Genomic DNA, 23674 nt, shown 5'->3' with positions numbered 1-23674 from the left:
ATTAAATGAAGTAGACTCATAGTTTCTCGTCAGGCTGCTGATGCTCTGGTCTGATTTGCTGGAATGTATGGGAATATGTTTTTTATTTTATTGTGGCGTTCACGTCTTTTATGGTTTGTACTGTATCGTATTGTGGTAGCAGCTTTGCTTAGCGCAATCTCTGCCTGCTTTATCTATCTATCTATAGTTAACTTTCTAAAAACCTGCCAAATGTTGTGAAAAGCAGCCTGATTTTGAACACTCCCACCTCCCAAACATGTTCATAAGCAGCCCAACCCAATCTGGCCTTAGTCCTCAGTGAGAATATGAAACAGGTACTTATTCCTCACTTATTAACACATTATTGCCATGTCAACTCAAAGTTTGCTTTGTTCAACTTTTTATTTTTTAGCATAGAAGGTTCTGGATTGAACCTAAACACTGACAATCATTTAGTGAATGTTGAGCTTCTTATTAATTTTGTACCTTCCCAGTAGTTAAAAGGACATGAAGGAACAGAAAATGAAAATCATGTTTACACTTGATTCCAACTGTCTGATTTTATTAACACTTTCTCTTTATTAGCAGAAAGGCCTTGCCGGTCCAGGATGGTTTACAGCTATTGGTTGAGTTTCATTTGGACCATTTAACAAGGCTCACCGCAGCTCATTTGGCATCTAAAGCTGCTGCTATGTTCTAACAGCCCAGTTCCCACAGAATGCTTCAAGGAAAACTGTGCAGCACATGTGATTCACAGAGTGGTTCAAGAGTGGACCAGGTAATCAGGGAGGTAAAACGCATCGTTAAAATATTTGCTGTTAGGCCATTGTTACACAAAAACCCGCAGCCCTGTAACGATGAGGAGAGAGAGCCATGGCGGCCCACTCTGCCCAGGCCCCCGTCAACCGCTAACAAACCCACAGAATGAACTCGCCGTCCCCTTAACAGCAGCGGAGAGGATCTACGGTGACAGGCGTCTTGGTAAAATCATCAGCAGGGTGTGGAGGCACAATCAGAGGAACATTACAGAACAGGAACTGTGTCATTCCTCAGCGCTCAGGCAGGGGGATGGGAGCAGGTGAGAGCTGGAGCAGAACTCGGAACAATGCTGGGAAGTTTCTGGAAGTAAACTGTAACCATGAGAACACACATGCTTTGTGTTAAAGTGCTGTTCAAAGCACCCCAAATGGACATTTTAGTTCCAGTGAGGAGAGCATTCTGCTTTTTTTCAAACATTCATCTGTTCACTAACTGGTTTAAAGCTGAGTGGTCTGCTGTGAGGAGATGACAGATGACAGATTTCACAACCAGTCAATCAATTATCTGTTGGTTAAAAGAAAGAAATCTAAGTCAGTCTGTTCACTTCTTTCTAATGGTTTGTATATAAAAAGATTTTATAGTCACTATGTGGCAACAACCTCCACTGCTAGGCAGAAATAAATTAAATTAAGCTTAAAAAAATAATTACCATTCTTGTAATAATGGTAATTGTCGCCACTACTCTCAATGTGCTTTTCAAAAAAACAAGAAATATATTTGCAAAGAAAAAATTATAGCAAAGGAACAAAAGACAAAATAGAATTGAACAGTAAAAGTATAAAATTATACTTACAATAACTGTAACAACAAAGTTCACAAACATTTGCATCATAAAAAAGTCAAAAACTGAAAAGCATAAGAAAAATGCAGTCAGACTAAAGTAAGTCATCAGTTGGCTCCTCCCCCTCATCTGACTCAGGAAGGGCATGTGAAACCACGAAGACATGTAGAAACTGATTAAATTATTAAATCAATTCAATTTAAACCAGTGGAAGAATTTCAGTTTTAGGGTAATTTGTTACTCTTATTCTTCAGCAGGTTTCAGAATGAATGAATTTGGTCAATTTGATGAAGAATTGCAGTAGAAGAGCTTTTTCTAAACATGAGTGATGTAGTAAAAGTGATTGTGAGCTGGAATGACTGTCAACAAAATTTTCTTACAGCTTTTCTATCTTTTTGTGAACTTTATGTTCATAATTACATTATTCTTCATGTCCTCATTTCCAACAACCTAGAATTTAAGAACTTCTAGCAGTTCAGCAAAGATTAAACATGTGTTTATATATCATCTGCATATTGATCAAAGCTGATGAGGTTTTTCCTTATTGCACCAGTCAGAGATCATACAGAGTTAAACTGGAAAGGGCCTAACATGGAGCTTTGTGGAACGCCACAAGTAAAAGGATAAAACTCTGAGACACATACTGTTAAAACGGATCTAAACCATCAAACTGACAGACAGAGACAACATTTTCACTCTCAACAGATAAATGCAGGGAGGCTTATTGAAATTATAACAATCTTTTGCTAAAAGTAAATAAGTAGTGTGTATTAACAAACAGAACCTGATCAGTGATTACTGTCTTCACCTAAAGCAGGAAGAGAAATGGTGTCTAGACATTAACACTGCACTAATCTTGGACTAAACCTCAGAAACCAACTCCAACAGATACTGTGTTACACAAACTAAAGGAACAGACCATTCTTATCATTAAATACACTAATAAAGATTTTAGGATCAGCATTGTTCAACAGATATAACATATAAGAAGATGAAGCCTGCAGCAGATCTGTCTCTCTCTCTCTAGTGTTTTCCTCTCCATTCTGTAGTAATAAAGCCCTGAAAGAAACAGTCAGGATGGGACAACAGCATGTAATGACACTGAGATATTTCTTAACATTTCCCAAAATGTGTTCTCTCTATGTGGACTAAAAATACTGAGGCCGGCCCATGTGGCTGACATATCGTGTGGCTGACACATTGAGTTGTAGCATCCTGGTTCCACTTATTAGAAGCACAACCAGATTTTTCTGGAATGTCTCAGCTCCTAAAGTATAAATGCAATAAATATAATAAAATACAGATTCTGAGCAGATGCTTTGATTTATTTTTCTCCATGTACTGTATTCATTCCATGCCACAAAGCACAGAGAATAAATTATATTAATGCAATGTTATTTTCTGAGGCTTTGAAAAGTCTATAAAGGCCCATGAAGTTGTTTATGTGGTGCCTCTCAGCTGTGCAACACAAACATGTTGGATATGTGAGTGATTTACTCCCAATATGTCCATATAAACAACAATGTGTAATAAAGGGCAGGAGGAAGAGCAAAATGAAGTGTGCAGAAGATGAAAGCGTGTCTGTCTGAAGGAGCGTTCAGCCTGAAACCGTCTGGAACGAACTCAGACTGTTCCTTCCTCTGATGGAGGCTCAGCCTTCCTCCAGAGACCCCGGATCTCTGAGCCGACAAGGTAAACACTGGCACAGAACGCTGCCTTATTTTATTTCTTCAGTTTTCAAAATTACCATATTCGGCTAATTTCACTGCAAACTCCATTCGTACAACAGCAGAGAACACCATGTTCCCTTAACAGATGATAGACTTGATTCAGACTTTCTATTTAACCTCTCTCTTCTCCTAGACGTTTTTCTTCCAAAGGACAGAATTAAGTGAAGTCGACTTTGTTGATCTTTAAATCTTGTCATAATGTTATTTCATCATCAAAAACATACTTGGAGTGTTGCCTTGATTCTTTAATGCATGTTTGAAAAATCCTATCATTTCTATGGCAACCATTCAGCTGTGTAAAACACCTGGGTGGACCTACAGCTCTGCCTTAAAGGACACAGCTCCTCCTCAGAGCTGCTGGTTCTTCAGAGCTTCAGAGGCCCAATTTCAACTTTAAATTACAAAGTTGAATATCTTTTAAGCTATATCTGATACATACAGTATTTTTATATCAACTGAAATTAACAGTTACTTGACTATAAAACTAAAACTATGTGCCTGGAAAATACAAAATACTATCCCTTTAACATATAATTAACTCCTGGATCTTCTGTGTTTTTTTTTTCTGTACATCCTGCTCTTTATTCTCAAACCCCCGGTCTGTCATGGCAGATGACCGCTTGTACTGAGCCCAGTTCTGGTTCTGCTGGAGGTTTCTTCCTGTTAAAGGGGAGTTTTTTCTCCCCGCTGTTGCTACATGCTTGTTACCTTACTTTAAGTTAAATTTAGTCATTAATCTCAATGAAAATTTAATATTTTCCCCCCCAAGATGAAAAAAAGTGTGTATCAGAGCAGGGATTCTGCTGCCCTCTGCCGCAAAGGTGCAACAGAGGGAGTCTGGAAAGCAGAGCTCCTCTGTTCTCTGGTGCAGTGTGGGAAACAAAGTTGAAAAGCCCCATGAAGGTGGGGCTGCACTTGGGAGAAACTGGAGAGATCCAGTCAGTCACACAGCAAGTGAGTAATTGAAAAAGCATGTTCAAATCAAACCTGTGCAGCCCTGCTAAGTTCTAGGGCAGAGTTCTGTGAAACCAACCGACCAACCGTTCTTTTATCCCTCCCTCCGTCTTCTCTTCCCTCTGGCATTCCAAGGCTTTCCCAGAGCTGAAGGGAGATGTAGTCAAGCTTACCAGTACAGCACATTCAGCAACAAGGCAGTTCAAAACATAATACAGTAACCGTTTATGAAACAAGCAATAAATATTGCATTTTGTCCAAAGCCATCATCAAGCAAATATACATCAAATGCTCTGATCAATGATCCACTTATTAAGAATCGAAAGCAGATCCAATCAGGTGGGTTTTTATTCTGGATTTAACCTGTTGGTCTCAGGTTGTCATTCACATTGACAGGGTGTCAAACTCCAGTCCTCAAGGGCCGCTGTCCTGCAGTGTTTAGATGTGCCACAGGTAAAAAAAAACAGTGGAATGAAATGGCTTAATTACCTCCTCCCTGTGTAGATCGGTTCTCCTGAGCCTTGCTAATGACCTAATTATTCTTTTCAGGTGTGGTGCAGCAGAGGCACATCTAAAAGTTGCAGGACAGCGGCCCTTGAGGACTGGAGTTTGACACCCCTGTCACGAGAGGACCCAAATTTGGGTCCTCTAGTGACAGACAGGTTAAAGGAACTCAGGGTTACAGCTGTTTTCAGTTTTCTGGATTTTTGTTCCAGATTTGTGGTGAATAGAAGCTGAATGCTGCTCCTCCATGTTTGGTTCTATTTCTGGTCTGCATCCCAGAACCAGGAGACCAGAGAGGTCTGGAAGGTTGATGTAACAACAGCAGAGCTTTATGTTTTGTGGTGCTAAGACATTCAGTAATCTACAAACCGTCAGCAGTATTTTAAAGTCTATTCTCTCAGTGGAAAGACTTTAGATCTGGGGTGATCTAAAGTGAGAACACCAGCAGCAGCGTTCTGGATCAGCTGTAGCTGGAGGTTTGATTTTTTTTAGGCAGACGTGAAGACACTGTTTCAGTAATCAATGCAACTAAAGATAAATGCATGGATGAGTTTCTCTAAATTTTGCTGGGACGTAAGTTCTTTAATCCTAGTTGTGTTCTTCAGGTGACAGAAGGCCGACTTTGTAACTGTCTCTATGTGTCTGAAGGTTCAGATCAGAGTCCATCACTACACCCAGATTGTCTGTAAAATCTCCTAAAGGGAGCATTTAATCAGATGCCCAATAACTGACTCCTCTCTTGTCTCTACTCTAAGACCCGTAGTATTGACTAAAGAACCTGAGCCTGCTTTGACTAACATGACGAATGGTCAGAAACCTCAGTTAGGGGTCATCTGAAGCGGAGCCACCACAGATCTTTCTGTGTGGTGCTGAAATGTGACAGTTTATTCTCACTGCTAACCACTTGAAAGGAAATTTGAATCAGTATGCACACAAACATAACAGCTTCCAAGTGCCAGCAAGTCTCTCTAATTGGGTCCAGACAATGTGCACATTTGAGTTTTCTTCTGGCTCTGGGTGGGAACAGCTGGGCTTGTTTGTGATGATTCAAACAAAATTTCACTGCCAGTTGACATGAACATTTCTGTGTTTTGCATTCTTTGCTTATTACACAGATTGGCATTGCTGACAGTTTTTTTTGTCTCCCTTGCAGCAGTTTTGCGTGATTACAACTTTGGTGATAAGCTGTAATCAGTTGTTCAGATTGTTTGTTTTCATTCCATCATCCAGTTCTGGCTAGTAATGATTGTTGGCAAATCCTAAATTACATCTCAGTAATGAATTTGACTAAATTCATCTTGCCTTCAGAAATACCCATAATTCTCTGTGATGACAAGAAGCGGGTTTAGTTTTGAACATTATGGCTCCGCACGGATTTCAAGGCTGGATCTGTATCTCCCTTCAGCAGTTTGTGAGGTGAATGAGCCGAATGCTGCAGATATGAGGTGAGGGTCATGAATGGTGTTAAAAATGTGTAGGCGCTGCTGCAGGTCATGCAAACAGCCATCTGCATCACTTTTATGAAATGTTTCTTTGACAGATTTTATGTGTTTTAGCCTCCTATCCTGAACAGAATGATCCCAGTTGGAGGGTGGGGAGACAAAAGCTATTTTCCCAAGCAATTAGAACAACTGCAGTGCATGAGAAAACATGCCCACTGGGTCTAACAGGGATATGTTATTGTATATCCATGGAATCACGCCATGCTACACAAAAGTCCAGGAGGATGAAGTTACACTGTGTTCTGTGCAAAAGAATTCAGTGAAATGTCTGAGCAGAAACAGCTAAGGATGGAGATAAGGGGTGGGGGGCTCTGGACATGCATGGGGGTTTAGGCTAAAACTACACAGTCAATAACATAAAAACTTAGACATAAAGTCCCTGGAAGGTGAAACATGTTGTTCAAATGACCTAAAATGTAGTTTTCAGGTGATTTATTACCTAAAAACCAGGTCATGTATTTAACATGCAGAAAACCAATAAGTCAGACCCAAAACAAAAGCTTGACGGCTTTGGAATTAACTTCATATCACAAAAGACTCGAGCTTTTACACTTCAAAAACACAAATCTTACTCATTTAAATATCTTAATGCACTTTAAATAAGACAAAAGTAACTTACAAGTAACTTTTCAGCAAGGTATGGAAGCTTTTGATAAGGCATCCAATAATGAGCCCAGCAGATGCACAGTTCCACCAGGTGTTTGCTAATTGCTGCTGGCTAGTCTGAAGGCGCTGAGTGGAGGAGCCATGAAGGGAGGGGTGCTTGGAATCAGCATCTCTGAGGAGGAGCTGTGACCATAAAGGTGGGGTTAGGTCAGGCGTGGGCAACTCCAGGCCTCGAGGGCAGTTCTCCTGCAACGTTTAGATGTATCTCTACTTCAACATACCTGGGTCAAATAATGAGGTCATTAGCAGGACTCTGGAGAACCTGACTGCACTTGGGAGGTGATTCAGCTGTTGGATTCAAGTGTGTTGGACCAGGGAGACATCTAAGAGTTGCAGGACACCGGCCCTCGAGGACCAGGATTGCCCGCCCCTGAGCTAGGTCCACCCAGGTGTTTTGCACAGCTGAATGGTTGTCATGGAGATTCACAGATTTCTCAAACATGCATGACAGAATCAAGGCAACACTCCAGGTATATCTTTGTTGAGGGAATAACATAACATGATAAAAGCTCAAAAAAGTTGATTTTACTTGATCCCGCCCCCTTTAAACAAGGCAGTGCTCAGAGTCAGAACTGGAAAGAAACAGCTGAGATGCATTTAATGAGTTGACCTCATTGCAGCTAGATGCTACAGTTCCATGTGCTCCTGTGTTGTCTGCAGACCTGAAGAATGCAAGGTCGAAACCAAACGACGTTCAGGCTTCACATACCAGCAGAGGCCAGCCGTGGGCCCCTCTGACATCACAGCAGAAACAACAAGGCACAGGGCAGATAACAGATTGAGCCAGTTCACCTCTGAAATACCTCCACACGACTCAACACTGCTGCTGGTTCCAAACAGCCTCCACACTGATCAGCGAGATTCCAGCCAGTTGCTTCTGGTGAAGAAGGCCCAACAGCCCCAGCGGAAGAAATGTTCCTCTATCAAAAGGCCAACATGATAAGGACGTTTGGGACAAGCCATGCACTAATGCCACACAAATTACTTCTTAAGTGAAACAGGTGTTCTGTATTTGTTTCATAATAAAATACAGCTGCAAAGGCAAGTTGGGACCACACAGTGAGAAGAGATGGAGGTAACGCTCTAACCACTAATTAGACACAAAGAATGAGACACTGGGGGAGCAGGAGGCTGGCCCAAAGCCCACCACTAATTAAACCAAGCAGAAAGTCATTTGTTTTCTGCTCAGCTTTGTTTTCTTACATTATCTGAGGTCAAATTAAAACAAGTCAAAGAAACAATTTTCTCCTTAAGTGTTCAAAGCAAATTTTCAGGTTATGGTAGTTTTTAAAAGTCTGCTCAACTCTATTACATACCAGGGTTTTGTGATAAAATGATTTAGAATTTCAAAGCTTTTTTCATTTCATGTGTAATGTGAAAAAAGCCATTAAACTGAGAATCAAACTAACCTGTTAGGAGGAAAAGAAATGTGGCAGGGGCCATGCGGACACACACTGGAACCCCCCATAGGGCAGCCATGGCTCCAACAGCGAGGCATGGGGGCAGAAACCTGCGGTCCAATCAGATCCCCCCCAAATCCAACCCGCTGTCTCCTCCCCCACTGAAGACCAATCCAGGTTCTGGAAACAGGGTCACAGACCCGTACAGGACCCATTTAGCAGGTGCACCCAAACCCTTAACCCCCCACAGCTGCCCACCCCAAAAGGGGCTGAAACAATACACACACACGCATGCACGCACACACACACACACACACACACACACAGCTCACCAATCCCCACCACCACAACCAGCAGTCCAACCAAAGAGTGTGGGGGAGTTGAGGGGTGGCTCCTGCTGAGTGTTGTCCCCCCCCCCCACAGTCTCCTTAGGTACCACATTGTGTTGTTTTTTTTATTTGCATTTTATATGAGGAAAGTTTTTTCTCATCCCAGAATCCCGGCATTTTAAGTATTTCTGCTTCGGTTACGTTTTAAAATCTCGTTTTACTGCATAATGGACAAGTCAAACATCATCACCTCTGATGATCATTGAACTCAGATTCCTTTTACAAAACAATCTAAACTCTGCTGACTCTTCTGATCCTCTTCAGCCCAGGCGCAGGTGTTGGTCGTGTCTCGCTGCAGAAGTAGCAGATCATGCACCACACGCTGCGCTCTGGAGAGATCTGCATCCCGCTGCTGCTCTGGAACGGCCGGAGAGCGCAGGAGCCTGTACACACAGAGGAGGAGCTCACTAGTACCATGTCATGGTGTTTTTGGGTTGTATGGTTTCCTGAGAATTTAGACATCTAAACAACCTAATTATGCTGAGAGTTAGGTTGATAGGTTGTCGAGTGACAGCTGGAATCTGTCCCAGCTGTCACTGGATGAGCAACAGTATAAGTCCTTACAAGAATCCAGTCCACAGTAAACTCAGAGACATAGAAGCAAACAAGCACATAAAAACAGTCTGCAATTGAAAAAATCTGAACATGTTTGGACCAGAGTCTCCAGAGAAAACCCAAAGCAGACATGCAAACCCCGTATGCAAACCATACGGGACCAACACAAGGTACAACATAATTGTGAATCATACGAAGAGATTTTCAAAATCTTTTACAAATAAAAATCTGAAAAGTGTGACATACCGTTGTATTTAACAGGCACATACATATTTGTTAAAACTGTCACCATGTCATGACAGTATGATATGAGACAGATAATTTGTGAAAAAATTGATTTTCTCTCTGTGCTACTGTTGCCGTCTGTAGAAACGCACGGCTCCCGACCAAAAACAACCAATCAGAGCCAGGAGGAGGGGTTTAGGACTGTCAATCAACCTCATGTACCCACAGCTCAATGTGCTGACGGAGGAGAAACAACTTAACGTGAAAGAAAAACTAGACTGAGCTTTCATAACAGGCTATGCTATCAGGAAGAAGCTGCAGCTTAGCAGAGAGAAATGAGGGGGAGGTGCAGCGCTAAGATCCGCCTCCTGGCTCTGATTGGTTGTTTCTAGTTAGCACTGGGGAAAAACAACAACACAACAGTTTGGTAGGAGTCAATTTCAACATTTATTTTTTATAAAAGTTACTTGCTCCGGTTTTAAAGTGTAACTAAGCCCCCTCTGAGAGCAAAACCCAGCCCCTGACTAAAGTTCTAATGAACTTTTCAGGTAAATATTAATTTAAAAAATTAGTCATAATGCATAATTACTCTTCTACTTTACAATCATGCATAAGTTACTCTGCATAAGGGCTGGTTTGTCAACTCAAAATGTACAAAAATTTCAAGATGCATAAAACCTTTTGAGGCATCGTTAAACACATTTTATGGGATAAAGTTAGATCGTCTTGCTCCTTCAGGAGTCAAAACACTACCAAGAATGAAGTATGCAGCTGCGCTGAGTGAGAGGATGATGAGGAAGATGGTGCCCAGACCCAGGTCCCCCACAGCGCAGGCGTTTGGACAAGCACAGGGGCTCTCCACCCAGATGTGCAGGGGGCCCTGGCTGCCGAGGCTCTGGACTCGGAGGGAGGACGTGGACTGGTTGGGACTGCAGTGGTAATGGGCTGCAGTCATTGGCTGTTCCCTGTGAGCTGGAGCAGGACACAGACACTGCTGTGATGTCATGATGAAAGCAAAAACTCAACGTAGGAAAATGTTTGTGTTTCCACTTACCAAAGTAAAACACGGTCAGCATCTTCAGAGTGTGGTTGTAGTGGAACTCATTGCCCTCGTGCATCCCATAGTTCACATAGCGGCTGATGTGGCCCCTGGCCCCCGGGGACCTCACCAAGCAAGAAAAACAGCACATAACTGACGTGTTTGATTTCACCTGATACATAAGAATGAATATTTAACACGTTAAACACAACAATCCTAACAGAATCCCACAGCACGGTCAAAATTCTGCAAAAATCTGATAAACCACATCAAGATCAACATATAACTGAATAAAATATGCATCTTAATAAGCAGCATTCATGTTAGCAAATAGATCTACACAATATTGTTTGCATGAGAGGAGATATCCTGCTTTTGTGTGTTAGGGGTCCCCCTAGTGGTGAATATCCCATCAACAAGTGGAAATGAACACAAACTCAGCAGCTATTTGCTCTGATCAATGTTTCAGATTTTTAAAATTATAAATAAATGTCAAGCAATGAACTAAGAGCTAAATTAGGATTTTCTGATTAGACTCAAAAAGTAAAAAAATGTAGCTCAACATTTATGACATGTAGGATATTAACTTGAGTCACATTCACCTTTGATGCATTCTGCTTTTCACACCCATTCAATAAATTCGAATATTATTGAAAAGTCCATTTATTTTAAACTTTATCATTAAATGAAACACAATATATAGATCAACTACCCAGACGGATGTTCAAAAAAGGCTTTATTCCTGTTACTTTTGATTTTCTACGAACAGCTAATAAAAACATGACATTTAAAATTTGATTATTACATCAAACCAATAATTTTTTGGGAAGTGTGAGCTTAATGAAAAGTAAGTTTAATACCTGCTTAAAAGTTATTTTCAAAAGGTGATTTTAATCTGACCAGACCCTTCAGGACATATATTCTGATTTATTGTATATGACTTTGTGCCCTTTCTGCTCCAACTTCAGTCATCAACATTCACAAGAAGTATTTATAAATATTCTGAATTTGTTACTTAATGACAGTTTTTATTAATCTGACCATTCCCTTCTTTCTGTCTTAAAAAATAATCTAGATGTTGTTTTTTTTTTTGTTTGTTTTTTCCATCCAAGCCTGGGAGTGTTAGAAATTGGCAGTAACTTTATTTTACCATGCAAAGTTATGAAAACTTGTCAAATTTTGTGAAATTACAGTATGGGAAGCAATACAACATAAGATGTTAAAGGAATGTCAACACCTGGAGAGACAAAAAGAAAACTGTCTTAGTTTAGTTAAAATATGCAGCGATGAGATCGAACGTCAAAATAAAAGGTACAAAAAGAATTTTATTTGGTTGAAAAATGCATGAAAGTTTTAAAGAAAAAGTGTGTCAAATGTAAATGCATTATAAAATACACAATCATACCAAATGTCATTTGAATCAACAGAACCAACGTTTAAGCAAATAAATATAAATTAAATGTCAACGAGGACAAAAAACAGTATATCCCTGTCTTCTACCTGACAATGAGGCAGGCAGCAACACCGGAGCAGACGCCTCCTGGCAGGTCCAGGTCCTCTGGCTGGGAGAAGACCTGGCAGGGACTGAAGGAAAACAGGCTCTCCGTGTCCACGGACGTGTTGTACACTGGGACGGCCCTCAAACGCCCCAGGAAACCGTCTGCATCTCCCATACCTCTCAGGTTTATCACTCCGCTGCCGTCCTTCAGGATGCATTTGCAGCTGTTGACCTTGAAGCAGCCTGGATCACCTGCAGGGTTCAGGTGAGGAAGAGAAGAAGAAGAAAGCAAGCTAACACACACAGACAGAGAGAGAAGGCCTGCTGGAGGCTTCATGCTGGTGAGGCGGTCCACAGTGTTCCTGCAGGAGCAGCAGGAGCAGCAGGAGGCTGACTGCATTGTGACTGTAGGAAAGTAATTAGTGGAAAGGTGACAGGCATTCTGGGCGTTCAACTCACCGCCTTTTCAACATGTTGTACCAGCATGACTCCAAACAAAGCGTCAACACTTTGCTATTGAAATGTAGAAGTAATCTAGAAGTAATATATAATGTGGTAAAAATCTAGGGGCTTTATACACCAAATGGGATGAATGGGTCACATTATGAAAACATACATAACCTATTGATTTAGAAATTTCATCTCAACACCTTCTTCTACTTCAGTTCAACACACTGGTTCTAAATAGTTCAAACTTCCAGTCTGTTCCACAAGTCTTCATAGTTGCATTCAGCGCCCCCTGCTGAACACAATCTGTATTACACTCAACCCGTAATGACAGGTTATTCATTAGCATTTTCAACTTTACTGTAAAAGGTTTGTGTTTTTCAGTGTAGAATGTTTTGGCTAGTTAACATTCCCATAAACACAATATAGTTATGCAAGACTGGCACGATGTAAAATTTGGGATTAGAAAGTTTCCTAATGGAGGATGTCGACTTTTTCCAACATTTAAATCATCTACTTCATAGTAACTTCTTAGTGATATGAAAGCAAAAATATCATTTGAATAAACAACCAACTTTTGGGTGGAGCATGTTAAGATCATTTAAGTGAGATATTTAAGAAAACAAGAAGTTTTTTAAACAGATTTTATTTTATCAATAACAAACAGCCTTTAAGCTTTGACAGCAAATTTGCGCATGGAGTAGAGGAGGTCTTTCCTCTGCTGTTTCTTTGTGCGCAGACTCTCTTCGTGCTTGTTGAGCTGGCGGCGCATTGCCCTGGTCTTCTTGGGTCTCAGATCCAGGGGCTTGTACTTCTTGCCCTGAAACAACAATGTTGGGGTCAGGAGAGTTTGGTCATGCAGCCTGCTGAACGGTTCATCTTAAACTGAATTTGTTTAGAAATATTTGAATAAAGTGTGTAAGAAAAAAAAAAAAAAAAAAAAAAAAAAACACAAGCTGTGCATTCCAAAACAAGCACAAACAAATACTCCATTCCCATGCTAATCACAGTAATTTAGAATTAGATGGTCAAAAATGTTCTGATGCAGCAGCAACAATAACCAGATATCAGAGCAGCCATTCTAACCAGGGTTTAGTAACAGTCTTCTCAAGTCTCAGTCTTTTGGTAAGCAGTTGTTGACAGTCAGCGAAACATCAGCTCAACAATTATCATCTCAGACTAGAGAAACTGAAAATCCCAAGCTGACGGCTCTGTGTGTGTTCAGTGAGCAGAGACTGAGGATGTGGCTCTCACCTTGTAGAACTTCCTCAGGTTCTCCTTCTGTGTCTGGTTGATGACGGTCAGGACTCGGGCGATGGATTTGCGAACGACACGGCTGTGAAACAACAGAGTCAGACAGCTGATCAACACACTGATGAACACCAGAGCTCAGAGATTTACATCCTGAAGCCTGACTGGATGAAAACAGCTTCCTAATGAGTTGGTTCCATCTCCTCCATGCCGCTGGGTGCTTCCTCCTCTGAACATGTTCTGACCAGCTTGGCTTATAAACTTCAGTTACACAAGGAGGATTCCAACATCATCACAATAAACTGGAGGACTCTCACAACACTCCTACTACTGTGTGGCTCAGAATATTTTATTTAAATCAACACCACACTGGTTGAAACTCAGCAATTAGAATGCATGTTATTTTTAATCTGGGTTTGAGGATGTTTAAGCTAACTGCTTCAATGAGCAAGTGAATTTGTTTAAAGTTATAGTTTTGCTTCCATCCAGTGAGTATCTCTAGATACTAATCTCTGATTCTAGCAGAATAGTTCTGGCAGAAACTACAAGCAGCAGTGAAATGTTTCCAGCTTTCACCCAAAGATGCAGGAAATGCAGAGGCATCCTAAGATTGAACAAGAAGTTGGTCCAGAGCAGAGCTGATTTGCAAAATATTGCAAATACATAATAAGATCTCAAATGACTTGTTTGCTACTGTAGTTCAACTTTCAAGACAAAAAAGTTCTTCAGTCAGCTGCAGGAGAGCCAAACATTTAACAGACTGGACAGCAGGAGGCGCTGCAATGACTGGGGAGAGAACAGGAGGGTTTGGTGTGTGAGGAGGTTAACGCTGCCTGGAGCAGCAGCACACACCTCTACCCTCCATCAGAGTCTCAGCTGGGATTCACTGAGATCATTTAGCTACTTTAACAACTGATTTCATCTATAGACACTCCAGTTTGTTCCAGTCAAACTCTTCACTAACCCCTCAGTGCTGCCCATAGGAAACTAGCTGAACTCAGGACCAGTCGGCTGCAGATGAGAACCAATACAGAAAGACATTTAAATTGTTCACAATTTCCACAGAGACAGGTTAATGTGTCTGCAGTAAATCCAGATTTAGATCTTTATTTTTCATCATTTCTGACAGGAAATGATTGACATAACCCAAGAGATCTCATACAAGGTGCACTACTGTGGAAATAAATCTCTATTTGAATATGAACAAAAACCTCATGTCCCAAGATTATGTACAGATATCAGTAATGGTACAGACTTCATTAACCGCTGCAGTAACCAAATGCTTCTCCTGGCTGCTGACAGACTTATTGCACGTCTCCACTGAGCTTCTGTAAGGAGCAGCAGGGCTTTTGGTTGGAAGACATCTCTGAATTCTACATAGATTCTCTACAAGAAACAAGTCTGAACTCCAAACCCTTAAGAGTTTGTTGTCCACCTGGTTGTGCATTTTGGATCACTGTCATGTCAAATCATGACGTTTCTAACACCTTGATGTACTCCTTTTGAATGAAAAACGGCTCAACAGCATCATGTTCCCAGAACTAAGCGCAGCCATTCAGCAGAGATTTGCAGTTATGGTGTCGTCCACTTTGGTTGTTTTGTCCTGTCCCCTACGCAGGTCTGTGTCCACCCTGGGCACATTTCACCCCAAAAATAATAAAACTCTTAATGAACATTTCTTACAAACTACACATCTATACAGAGAATATTCTTAACTTATATGATACATTTGCCTTGAAAACCTGGTGAATTACAATTATGTTTGCATCACCCAACCCTGGTCAAAAAATTAAGAGTGAAAGCATCTAGAAAATGAACCATCAGAAAGATCTTCCTGCTCAAACACCAGTGATTTAAATCTTAATATGGACACATTTCTCACAACTAGCTGCGGAGAAGAGATAACAGTTTGTCTGTGGATCAACAGAAGCAGCACCAGCGGGCTCACACTCACATCTTGGAGAGCTTGGAAGCGGCTCCGCCGGTCACTTTGGCCACCCGGAGCTGAGACAGCTCGTTCTTCAGGTCATCCAGCTGTTTGAGCAGCTCCTCCTTCTTCTTGCCCCGCAAATCTCTTGCCTTGATCTTGGCCTGAAGTCGGACAGAGAAAGGACGTGTTAGAGAACGCTGCTAGTTCTACACACAGGCCATCTGCAGACCTCCTACTCCTCTACAGACAGAGCTTCCACCGTTAAACTATCCATTAGATAATATACAGTTTTATCGGTAAACCTACTGTGTTTAATTTTAAGTAAATGTACCAATAATGTACCAATTCTATAAACACTACACGAGTCATCCCTAGTCCCACCATGTTTCTCAAGCTAGCTGTTAGCTTCTAAGTGGAGTAGCACCGCTCGGTAGGAGCGCTTCATAATTAACTATTTCTTCCAAAACTTTAGAAACCGAACCTTCAATACATGTACCGAGAGGTACATAAGAACCTTATATACCACTATAGCTTGAATACTTCTGGTTAAACAGTCTGCTAAACGTAGAAAAATTAAATTTTTATCCCGGAGAGTCAGCTCCTCACCATGTTCGTCGTCGCTGCCCTGTTGGAAAGGCCGGACACACCGCGTGCTCAGAAAAAGTAGCTTCCGGAAAAAAAGCGAATCAAGACTTTAATCCGAAATGTTCGAACAGCGCCCCTGACGGACGGAGTGTTTACAGCAAGGACTCAACCACCATGAAGCGCGCAAAGATAAAGCAATTTTTTAAATATATTTTCAAGGAAATGTAAATTAAAATATGTATTATTAGACGAGTTTCGTGCTCTTCTTTGTCAGAATTTCTATAGAACAGGAAATTATTTATTTCTTGTTACTCCCCCCCTCACACATTTTAACTTTGTCTTTAATAAATAGTGTGGAATCGGTTGTGTTAACCACATGAGTCTGTGGTGTACTTTCTACAATGACTACAATCTGGTAAAATCTTTGTAAATTAAAGAAATCAATACTTTGTTTTCAGGCACTGAATACTCCCATCCCCATGTACTGTGTGCAAATATAGAAGAGGAAAAAATGGCAAAATGACACCAAATAAATAAGCAGGGTTTGGATTCAGAGATCAGGTTTCATGACCTTTCTGGGTTTATTTGTAATCATCATTGGAAAGCAATCAACTGTACTCAAGGCAAGTCATTAAATCATAGAAAAGCTAGACACAAAGTTGTAGTGATGGAAGAATAGTGTGAAAGACATAACAGCTTAACTGATAAGATTACAAAGTGCTCCCACTGTTAATTTTCTTGGAGATGGTTCGACCCACCCAAACAAACAGAATAACTACAGTTGCCTACCAGTCATTAGTAAAACAGGACAGCAACAAAACTGCATTCAAAACTGTTTTCCAGCACCCCAGAATATAAAAACCATACAAGCAACTTAAAATTCCAGAGTAATAATTAGAGTTGCACCAACTGCAGTTTTCTGGCTGATCGCCAATCTTTAAGAAGCCTGACCTGCCAATTCCGAATTTAGGAGAAAGCAGTCTTTTTGTCTGAAATGTTTCTAAACAGAAAAGGACAGTGGTTGATGGGGACTTAGTCAATGATTGGCCAGATCAGTGTCTGAGTACATACATATGAAGATCTGCTTCATGTGTACTGGGGGATAATATTGGGGGATCTCCGATCCCCCAAAATTAAGGACATCAGGGTCAGTTTATCAGCTGGCTGATTTATCGGTGCACCCCTAATTATAAAGTCTGAAAGTTCATTCATCAAACTGAGAACTGAGCAAAAACATGAGGCAGGGGGACTGATTGACAGGCGGCAGAACAGATACATCAAGTCCTGGACAATGCTAGTGATAAATACTGTAAACTCATTAAATCAAATTATTTACACCCATTGATTTAGAAAGATCTCAATGCATACAGTATGTACATATCTCTATACATAAATAGACATGTTGGAATGTAAATTCATTTACAGGAAAGGCAGGTACAGATCATATACATAACATCCCTCTATTTTTTTTTTCTTTTCCAGTTGTTCCTGTTGAGCAGATCCAGGTTTTAGACTTAGACTTAATTTATTTAATTTATTTTATTGTTAGCACTGGAGCTAAAACCAGTAGACCAGCAATAGAAGTTAGAGAGACATCTGACCGGCACTCCGGTTGGGGCCACTGTTACTGTATATGATGCACGATGAGCTGGAACAAAAGCATAAAGAGCGAGCTTTTTTTAATGACAGTCACACTACGATTAAAACAGTTTGATTTAAGGCTATTCTGTTTTTAGTTCACCACACAGTGGCTGGTAAAATGTTGCCTTTAAGTACCAAAAACTAGTACAAGTCAATTTCACCCAGTAAAATTATTTGATTAAAACCTATTTTAGAAAACACAGCAGTCAAAATTTAGAATCACCCACAGAACGTTTTGAAGTAAAACTGACTCAGTCTGAGGAGATGTTTGTTTTAAGTAAAGACAGTCTGGATCCAGAGACACCAGTGTCAATAATTATGTCCATTTTACTCATCAGAACTGAAGCCAATGCAGGTTTAGTCTTTTGTACAGACTAACACTGATAAAAGCATTCTGGATTTAAAACATGAGAAGCACTGAATAACATGCCAACACTGTCTAGTGAGGACATCGTTGTCGTGGTAGCAATTTTTTGAACAGAACAAACATAAGATGTGAGGCGGTAATCAGTCTCTCCATCTCTTATAGCATCACAGAGGAGAAAACATTCAATTTGTGTCAAATGTCAGAGGTAAATTGAGATACCTGCAGCAGATACCAACAAGACTGTCAGTTCCCTTTAAAAATCAATTACCGAATGCAACGTGGTTGTGTCCTGATGATACTGTGTAGATCCTTTTTTGCCAGGAACACAGACAACAACTGGTAACAGAGCAGGGGTAAAGCTGTAGGAGGCAGTTCAAAGGTCAATAACAAGAGCCACAACTCAAAGAGGTCCTCTTCCTGGCTAATCTGGTACTTTATTTCCTTCAGTTTCACCATTGCAGTTCACTTTGATGCTCATCAGCTCCAGTGAGTAGAAGAGCCTGAGATAGAAGGCCGGATGATTCCTTTTGGAGAAGGTTTGGATCCAAACCAGGACATCTAGAACAGAGAGGAGACACAGCTGGCATTATCATTAACCTGCAGAAAGAAAACTCCAAAATGTTCGAACAACAGGAAGTTGTTCTGCTCTTAAGATCTAAATCGAATTCACTATTGGTGAATCTCAATGAGACTACAGACTGTAGTAAGACTGTCCTCTACAACATGTCACTGTGTAATGCAGCTCGTCAAACAAAGGAAACCTCAGCAGGTTCTTCCTTACAAATGATGTCAATGTGTGATTAACAACCCACCACAAGGATGTGACATATGCATTTAGGGTCTCTGTGTGAAACTGTGCTAATAACTTTATATCAACCATTACTGGACCTGAAAAATGATAAGTGGCCAGTAGCCCTTGTAGTGCTTTATCTAATTCAGAGGATGCCAAGGTATACATATTTACATCCCTATACAAACATCAACATGCATTTTTGTAGTTTCCTGTGATAAACCAACAACAAAATGTCCATAATTTGTAAATAAAATAAAAAATAATAGGTCGGAGCCTGAAAAACATGTATTTCCATTCACATCACAATTATGCACTATTGTATAAAATTCCACTAAAATTAATCAATGCCTGTGGCTGTAACAAGACTAAATGTACTTTCAAACGTATTAAAGAGCAGTAGAGCCACAATCCTCCTGCTAAAGCACTGGAAATTCTTCCAGTTGTTCAGGAGCAGCTTAATTTAAGCAGGAACTCAGTAAAATATATGACCACAATTACATTTGTCACCAAAAACTCCCAAAACTAAAGTGCATCTTAGAACACGTGAAAGTTAAAAACAGCCCCAACCTTGTACTCCAGAGTTTGCTTCAGCATGTCCTCTTCCTCCCGAGTGAAGTTGAGCAGCACAGACACAGCTCTGATCAGCTGGTATGCCTAACAGAGGAGTCACCACTAGTTTAGTGCGTGCTGGTCGGATCGATCTGGAAGAAACTAAGTGCTGATGACTCACCTCCGCCTCCCTTGAGGACATGAACTTGAGGACGACGTGCTTGAGATACTCGAAGTTGATTTCCCGTGAGTCGTTGAGGTCAGCGGTGTTGGTCACGGTGGTGTTGGAAGTGGGCGGGCTCGGGGCAGCTGACAGCGGTGGATCCGAATTAACACGCTCCTGTTTTTCTGCTCGGCTTTCCAAACACTTCTCCTTCCCTTCAGCTTCAGTTTCAGGCTTTAATTTCTTGAGCAAACACAGAAACAGGGATTTTAGAACAGTCCAGGAATTAATCAGTAGCCTGTTTAACCCATTTTTTTTTTTTAGTATGCACACATTTGCTTTCAGATAGATGCTGGAGGTATTACCAGTTCTTTCTGTAGTGTCCTCTTTAACTCTGCCAGCCTCTGCTGCAGCTGCTTGATGGTCTGAAAACAACATGTGTGTTTTATGAGACAGCAGTTTGTGTTTAAATGCATATCAAAAGGTGGGTCATCCAACAAGACTGTAGAGTAGATAAGATGTCTGACCCGGTTCTTATCACTGAGCTGCTGCTCCAGCTCTCTGTTGACCCGGTGGATGTGATCCAGGTCGTCCACGGTGACACAGCCGTTCTGGTCCTCCTCACACACCTCTGGACTCTGAAGCTGCTCTGTTAGTGTTTCCACTTCCACCTCCAGGTACGAGATCTGAACGACACATGCCAAGCAGCACTGTCACTTCATGCTTCACATCATTAATCCACCCCACGTAACCATCTGATTCAACCACTAATAAATATGTATGTCTAGTAAGGCATATGGAGAGCAAAGACTGACAAATTATAATAACATGCAAAAATTATTTAAATGTGTCAATTTATTAAACTGGAAATACAAACATAACAGATTAAATATAACATTAATTATATGTGCCTTGATGAAATGTATTGATTTTTCTATTGTAAAAACTAGATTTATTGTAAAAAATCTGTCATGACTTAAATTATTTCTTGTTCCTGTGCTGAAGCACACATGAATTCAAACCATTAATTTCAGCCATTAAACTCAATGGCTGAAGTTAATGGGTAGGATTAGGACAGCTTTTATAGAGATCGGCTGACTGGCTGGTTCAAATCAAGTTGTTATAACTTGAAATAATTTATTTGAGTAACAAGTTATTTCTGAACTTTTCAAGGAAAATGTTTTGATTTGATGCTTGAAGCAGCCAATCAGATGTCAGGGTCTCTACTGAAGCCCACTGGGTTTGACAGCTGAAGTTGACAGATTAAATTAAATCATGATATACTTCGGTAGAGGAATATGAAAAAAAATAGATAAATAAATTAGTTTTTAATATGAAATAAATACATTTAATTGAGGCACCTATTCTACATAATTCTACATAAAAATACTATTTCTGTATTTTTTTCCAATTTTAAAAAAAATGAACGAGAGTTAAATAATTATTTTGTAACTAATTATTTTGTGAAGAGTAATTTGGGACCCTTCACTCTCCATACAGCTAGCCTGTGTTCCATGTTGAAAGCTTGTTAGCATGAGCTGACCCGGGCCTGGCAGCTGTCCAGCTGCTGTGTCTGGCTCTGCAGTGCCCCCTGCAGGCTCGTCAGCTGGGAGGTTTTGTCCAGCTCTGCCTGTTGCAGCTGGGCATGCAGTCGCTCCGTCTCCTCCTGCAGCTGAGCCAAAGAGTCCTGCCGACTCTGCAGCTCTGCAGCGCACACACACACGCGCATACAGGGATACAGAGGTTAAACCTTAGAGCCACTTCACAATTGTCTATAGTAGTTTTATAGAAAAAGCTTCTAGGATCTTTCAGAACACACATGACACGTCAAAGTGACAGAAATCACAAATATATAAACCAAAAACAGAAACTACTATCTGCTTTGAAGGACTAATGGTGTGTGTGTGTGTAGGTGTGTGTGTGCAAGCGTGTGTGTGTGTTTGTGCGTACCATTCTGAAGTGTCTGGACATCCTCATCTCTCAGTCGCAATTTCTTAGCAGCAGTAGATAACTCCTGTTGAGAGTTCTGTAGGCCCTCAGTCAGCTCACCAACCTGACATCAGGCAAAAGCAGATGACTGTCACTCCACACTGATCAATATTTCAATATTTAATGCCTTGAAATTGACATCTGTCTCTTTAAGAAGCTCCCACTGTTTCTGAAACTACGACTTCAGGAAGTCATCATGATATCAACACTAAACATTTTCACCAGCATTACTCTGAGAAGTAGCTGAACAGTTTCAGCAGGTGTTTGCTAATTGCTGCTGGCTAGTCTGAAGGAGCTGAGTAGGGGAGTCCTCGAAGGCGTGGCTAAGTCCACCCAGGTGTTTTGAACAACTGAATGGTTGTTCAGGATAATAAAGGATTTCTCAAACATACATGAAAGTATCAAAGCAACACTGCAGGTATGTTTTTGTAGATAGAGGGAATGACATCATAGCATGATGTAAAGCTTAAAAAAGTCAATTTTACATGATACTGCTGTGTAGTTTCTACACCCAAACAGACCTGTGTCTGCAGCTCCTGCTTCTGTTGTCTAGTTTCTTCCAGAGATTTGGCGATTTCTGTGCTCACCGTCAGCCGGCTGCTCAGCTCTGCCTGAGGAAACAAACATCACACATTTACTCTGTTTCCCCAGAAAAGAACAGCGTAGTGAAAAAAACTCAAATCAAATACTCAACAAAAGCTCTGCCATTAGACAGGCCTAATGTGGACAGATTTGCCTGTTTCCTAAAAGGTTTGCATCAACTTGAAAAAGTGTTGATTGAACTGAGGAAAGTAATTGTACCTGTTCAGAGTGAATATAAATGGTTCTGGAAATATTAGATATTTTTACCCACAATACTATAAAAAAAGTCAAACTCATTGAGACAAAACAGTTCTTAGCATACAAGTCACGTTTGCTGTGTCAGCACCACAGTTGATTGTCTCCAAGTTTTACACATTTTTATTATTATTAGTTTGAACAAAGTAAATAAGCATTTTTTTAATCAAGACGTTGTAGTTTTTACCTTACAGTTCTCCAGCTCTTCTGCTTGCTGCTTCAACATGGTGTTAGCCTCAACCACCTGTTTATCCAGATCAGCCTGCCAGACAGAAAACAGGCTCTCCGTGTTGTGACAACACACAACAAATACATTTTTATTTTTATATTTTTGTTTAGGAATTATAGATCTATTAATAGACACTGATCTATCTCTCTACAAATAACTGCTGCTGTATCTAACTGGCTGTGTTTTCATTGTCCATGTAACTGCACAATTTGACAATTTGAAAATAAATGTGCATAATGGAAACAAGCCAAATATGAAAAAGCTCTTGTTTTTTGTTAACAAGTTTTAGTGCTAGGATGAGATGATTTTTTAAAATTGATTCATTTAGCAAAACTGCAATGGAAACACTTTTCACATCACACGGGTCACATGATCAACAACATGGATGTTGTGACTGGTGCAAACCACAAAGAAGACGATGGAGGACGATGACACAGCACGTTTTTTAATGGGCTCTTTGCACCTACGGCGTTGACGTCACATCTCCAGGAGCTAATGCGGCTCACTTGTTTCCGCTTTAAGTTACCATGACTGGTAGAAAAGGCTAAGTCGTATTTCAGATGCAAAAAACACAATACTATGAGCATTGTCTTCCTAATATAAAAGCCTAATAGGCTTTTAAGTCTTCATTAATTTCCAAGCGATCCTGAATTAAGAAGATGGTGGCTTGTAAATATTTGCCACTACCAGTTAAAGCTAACGCTGCACAACACAAAGTTTGCAGCCTTCACTTCACTCTGGATCAGCCTAAAAATACCAGGGATACGGATGATAAATAAAGGAGCCTCCCTGAGTTATTTCCATGGAATCACTTCTGTATTCAGCCTGAAAGAGTTTATGGGAACCAGAGAG

General features: G+C 40.6%; 2 protein-coding genes and 1 long non-coding RNA gene across 6 annotated transcripts in view; all 3 read right to left on the bottom strand.

Moving 5' to 3' along the window:
- Window positions 1-364: 364 nt before the first annotated feature.
- Window positions 365-7236, bottom strand: LOC106953222 (uncharacterized). The gene is made up of 3 exons (XR_001426160.1): window positions 6889-7236; window positions 4351-4410; window positions 365-1109 (listed from the first exon to the last, which is right to left on the bottom strand). It is a non-coding gene; the product is annotated as an uncharacterized LOC106953222 (long non-coding RNA).
- Window positions 7237-13117: 5881 nt separating this feature from the next.
- On the bottom strand, window positions 13118-16322 carry rpl35 (ribosomal protein L35). Its single transcript, XM_015041824.1, has 4 exons — window positions 16276-16322; window positions 15694-15830; window positions 13743-13824; window positions 13118-13308 (listed from the first exon to the last, which is right to left on the bottom strand). The coding sequence occupies exons 1-4, from the start codon at window positions 16276-16278 to the stop codon at window positions 13159-13161; spliced, it is 372 nt and encodes a 123-aa protein (XP_014897310.1). The 5' UTR covers window positions 16279-16322; the 3' UTR covers window positions 13118-13158.
- A 481-nt stretch (window positions 16323-16803) lies between these two features.
- The window catches only part of golga1 (golgin A1), a 25078-nt gene continuing 18207 nt past the window's right edge, over window positions 16804-23674 (bottom strand). For all 4 annotated transcript variants that reach the window (XM_015041820.1, XM_015041823.1, XM_015041822.1 and 1 more), the window contains 9 exons: window positions 22781-22855; window positions 22278-22367; window positions 21718-21820; window positions 21311-21471; window positions 20295-20453; window positions 20133-20192; window positions 19786-20010; window positions 19623-19709; window positions 16804-18820 (listed from right to left, as the gene is read on the bottom strand). In XM_015041820.1, coding sequence (XP_014897306.1) covers window positions 18740-18820; window positions 19623-19709; window positions 19786-20010; window positions 20133-20192; window positions 20295-20453; window positions 21311-21471; window positions 21718-21820; window positions 22278-22367; window positions 22781-22855 — 1041 coding nt within the window. In that variant the 3' untranslated portion in view covers window positions 16804-18739. The remainder of the gene's footprint in view (window positions 18821-19622; window positions 19710-19785; window positions 20011-20132; window positions 20193-20294; window positions 20454-21310; window positions 21472-21717; window positions 21821-22277; window positions 22368-22780; window positions 22856-23674) is intronic.

Source organism: Poecilia latipinna, unplaced genomic scaffold, assembly GCF_001443285.1.
Source record: "Poecilia latipinna isolate Pla-1442-1.1 unplaced genomic scaffold, P_latipinna-1.0 Scaffold570, whole genome shotgun sequence".
NCBI classification, from domain to species: domain Eukaryota; kingdom Metazoa; phylum Chordata; class Actinopteri; order Cyprinodontiformes; family Poeciliidae; genus Poecilia; species Poecilia latipinna.
The sequence above is the reverse complement of the archived record's forward strand: the minus strand, read 5'-3'. Positions and strand labels throughout refer to the sequence as shown.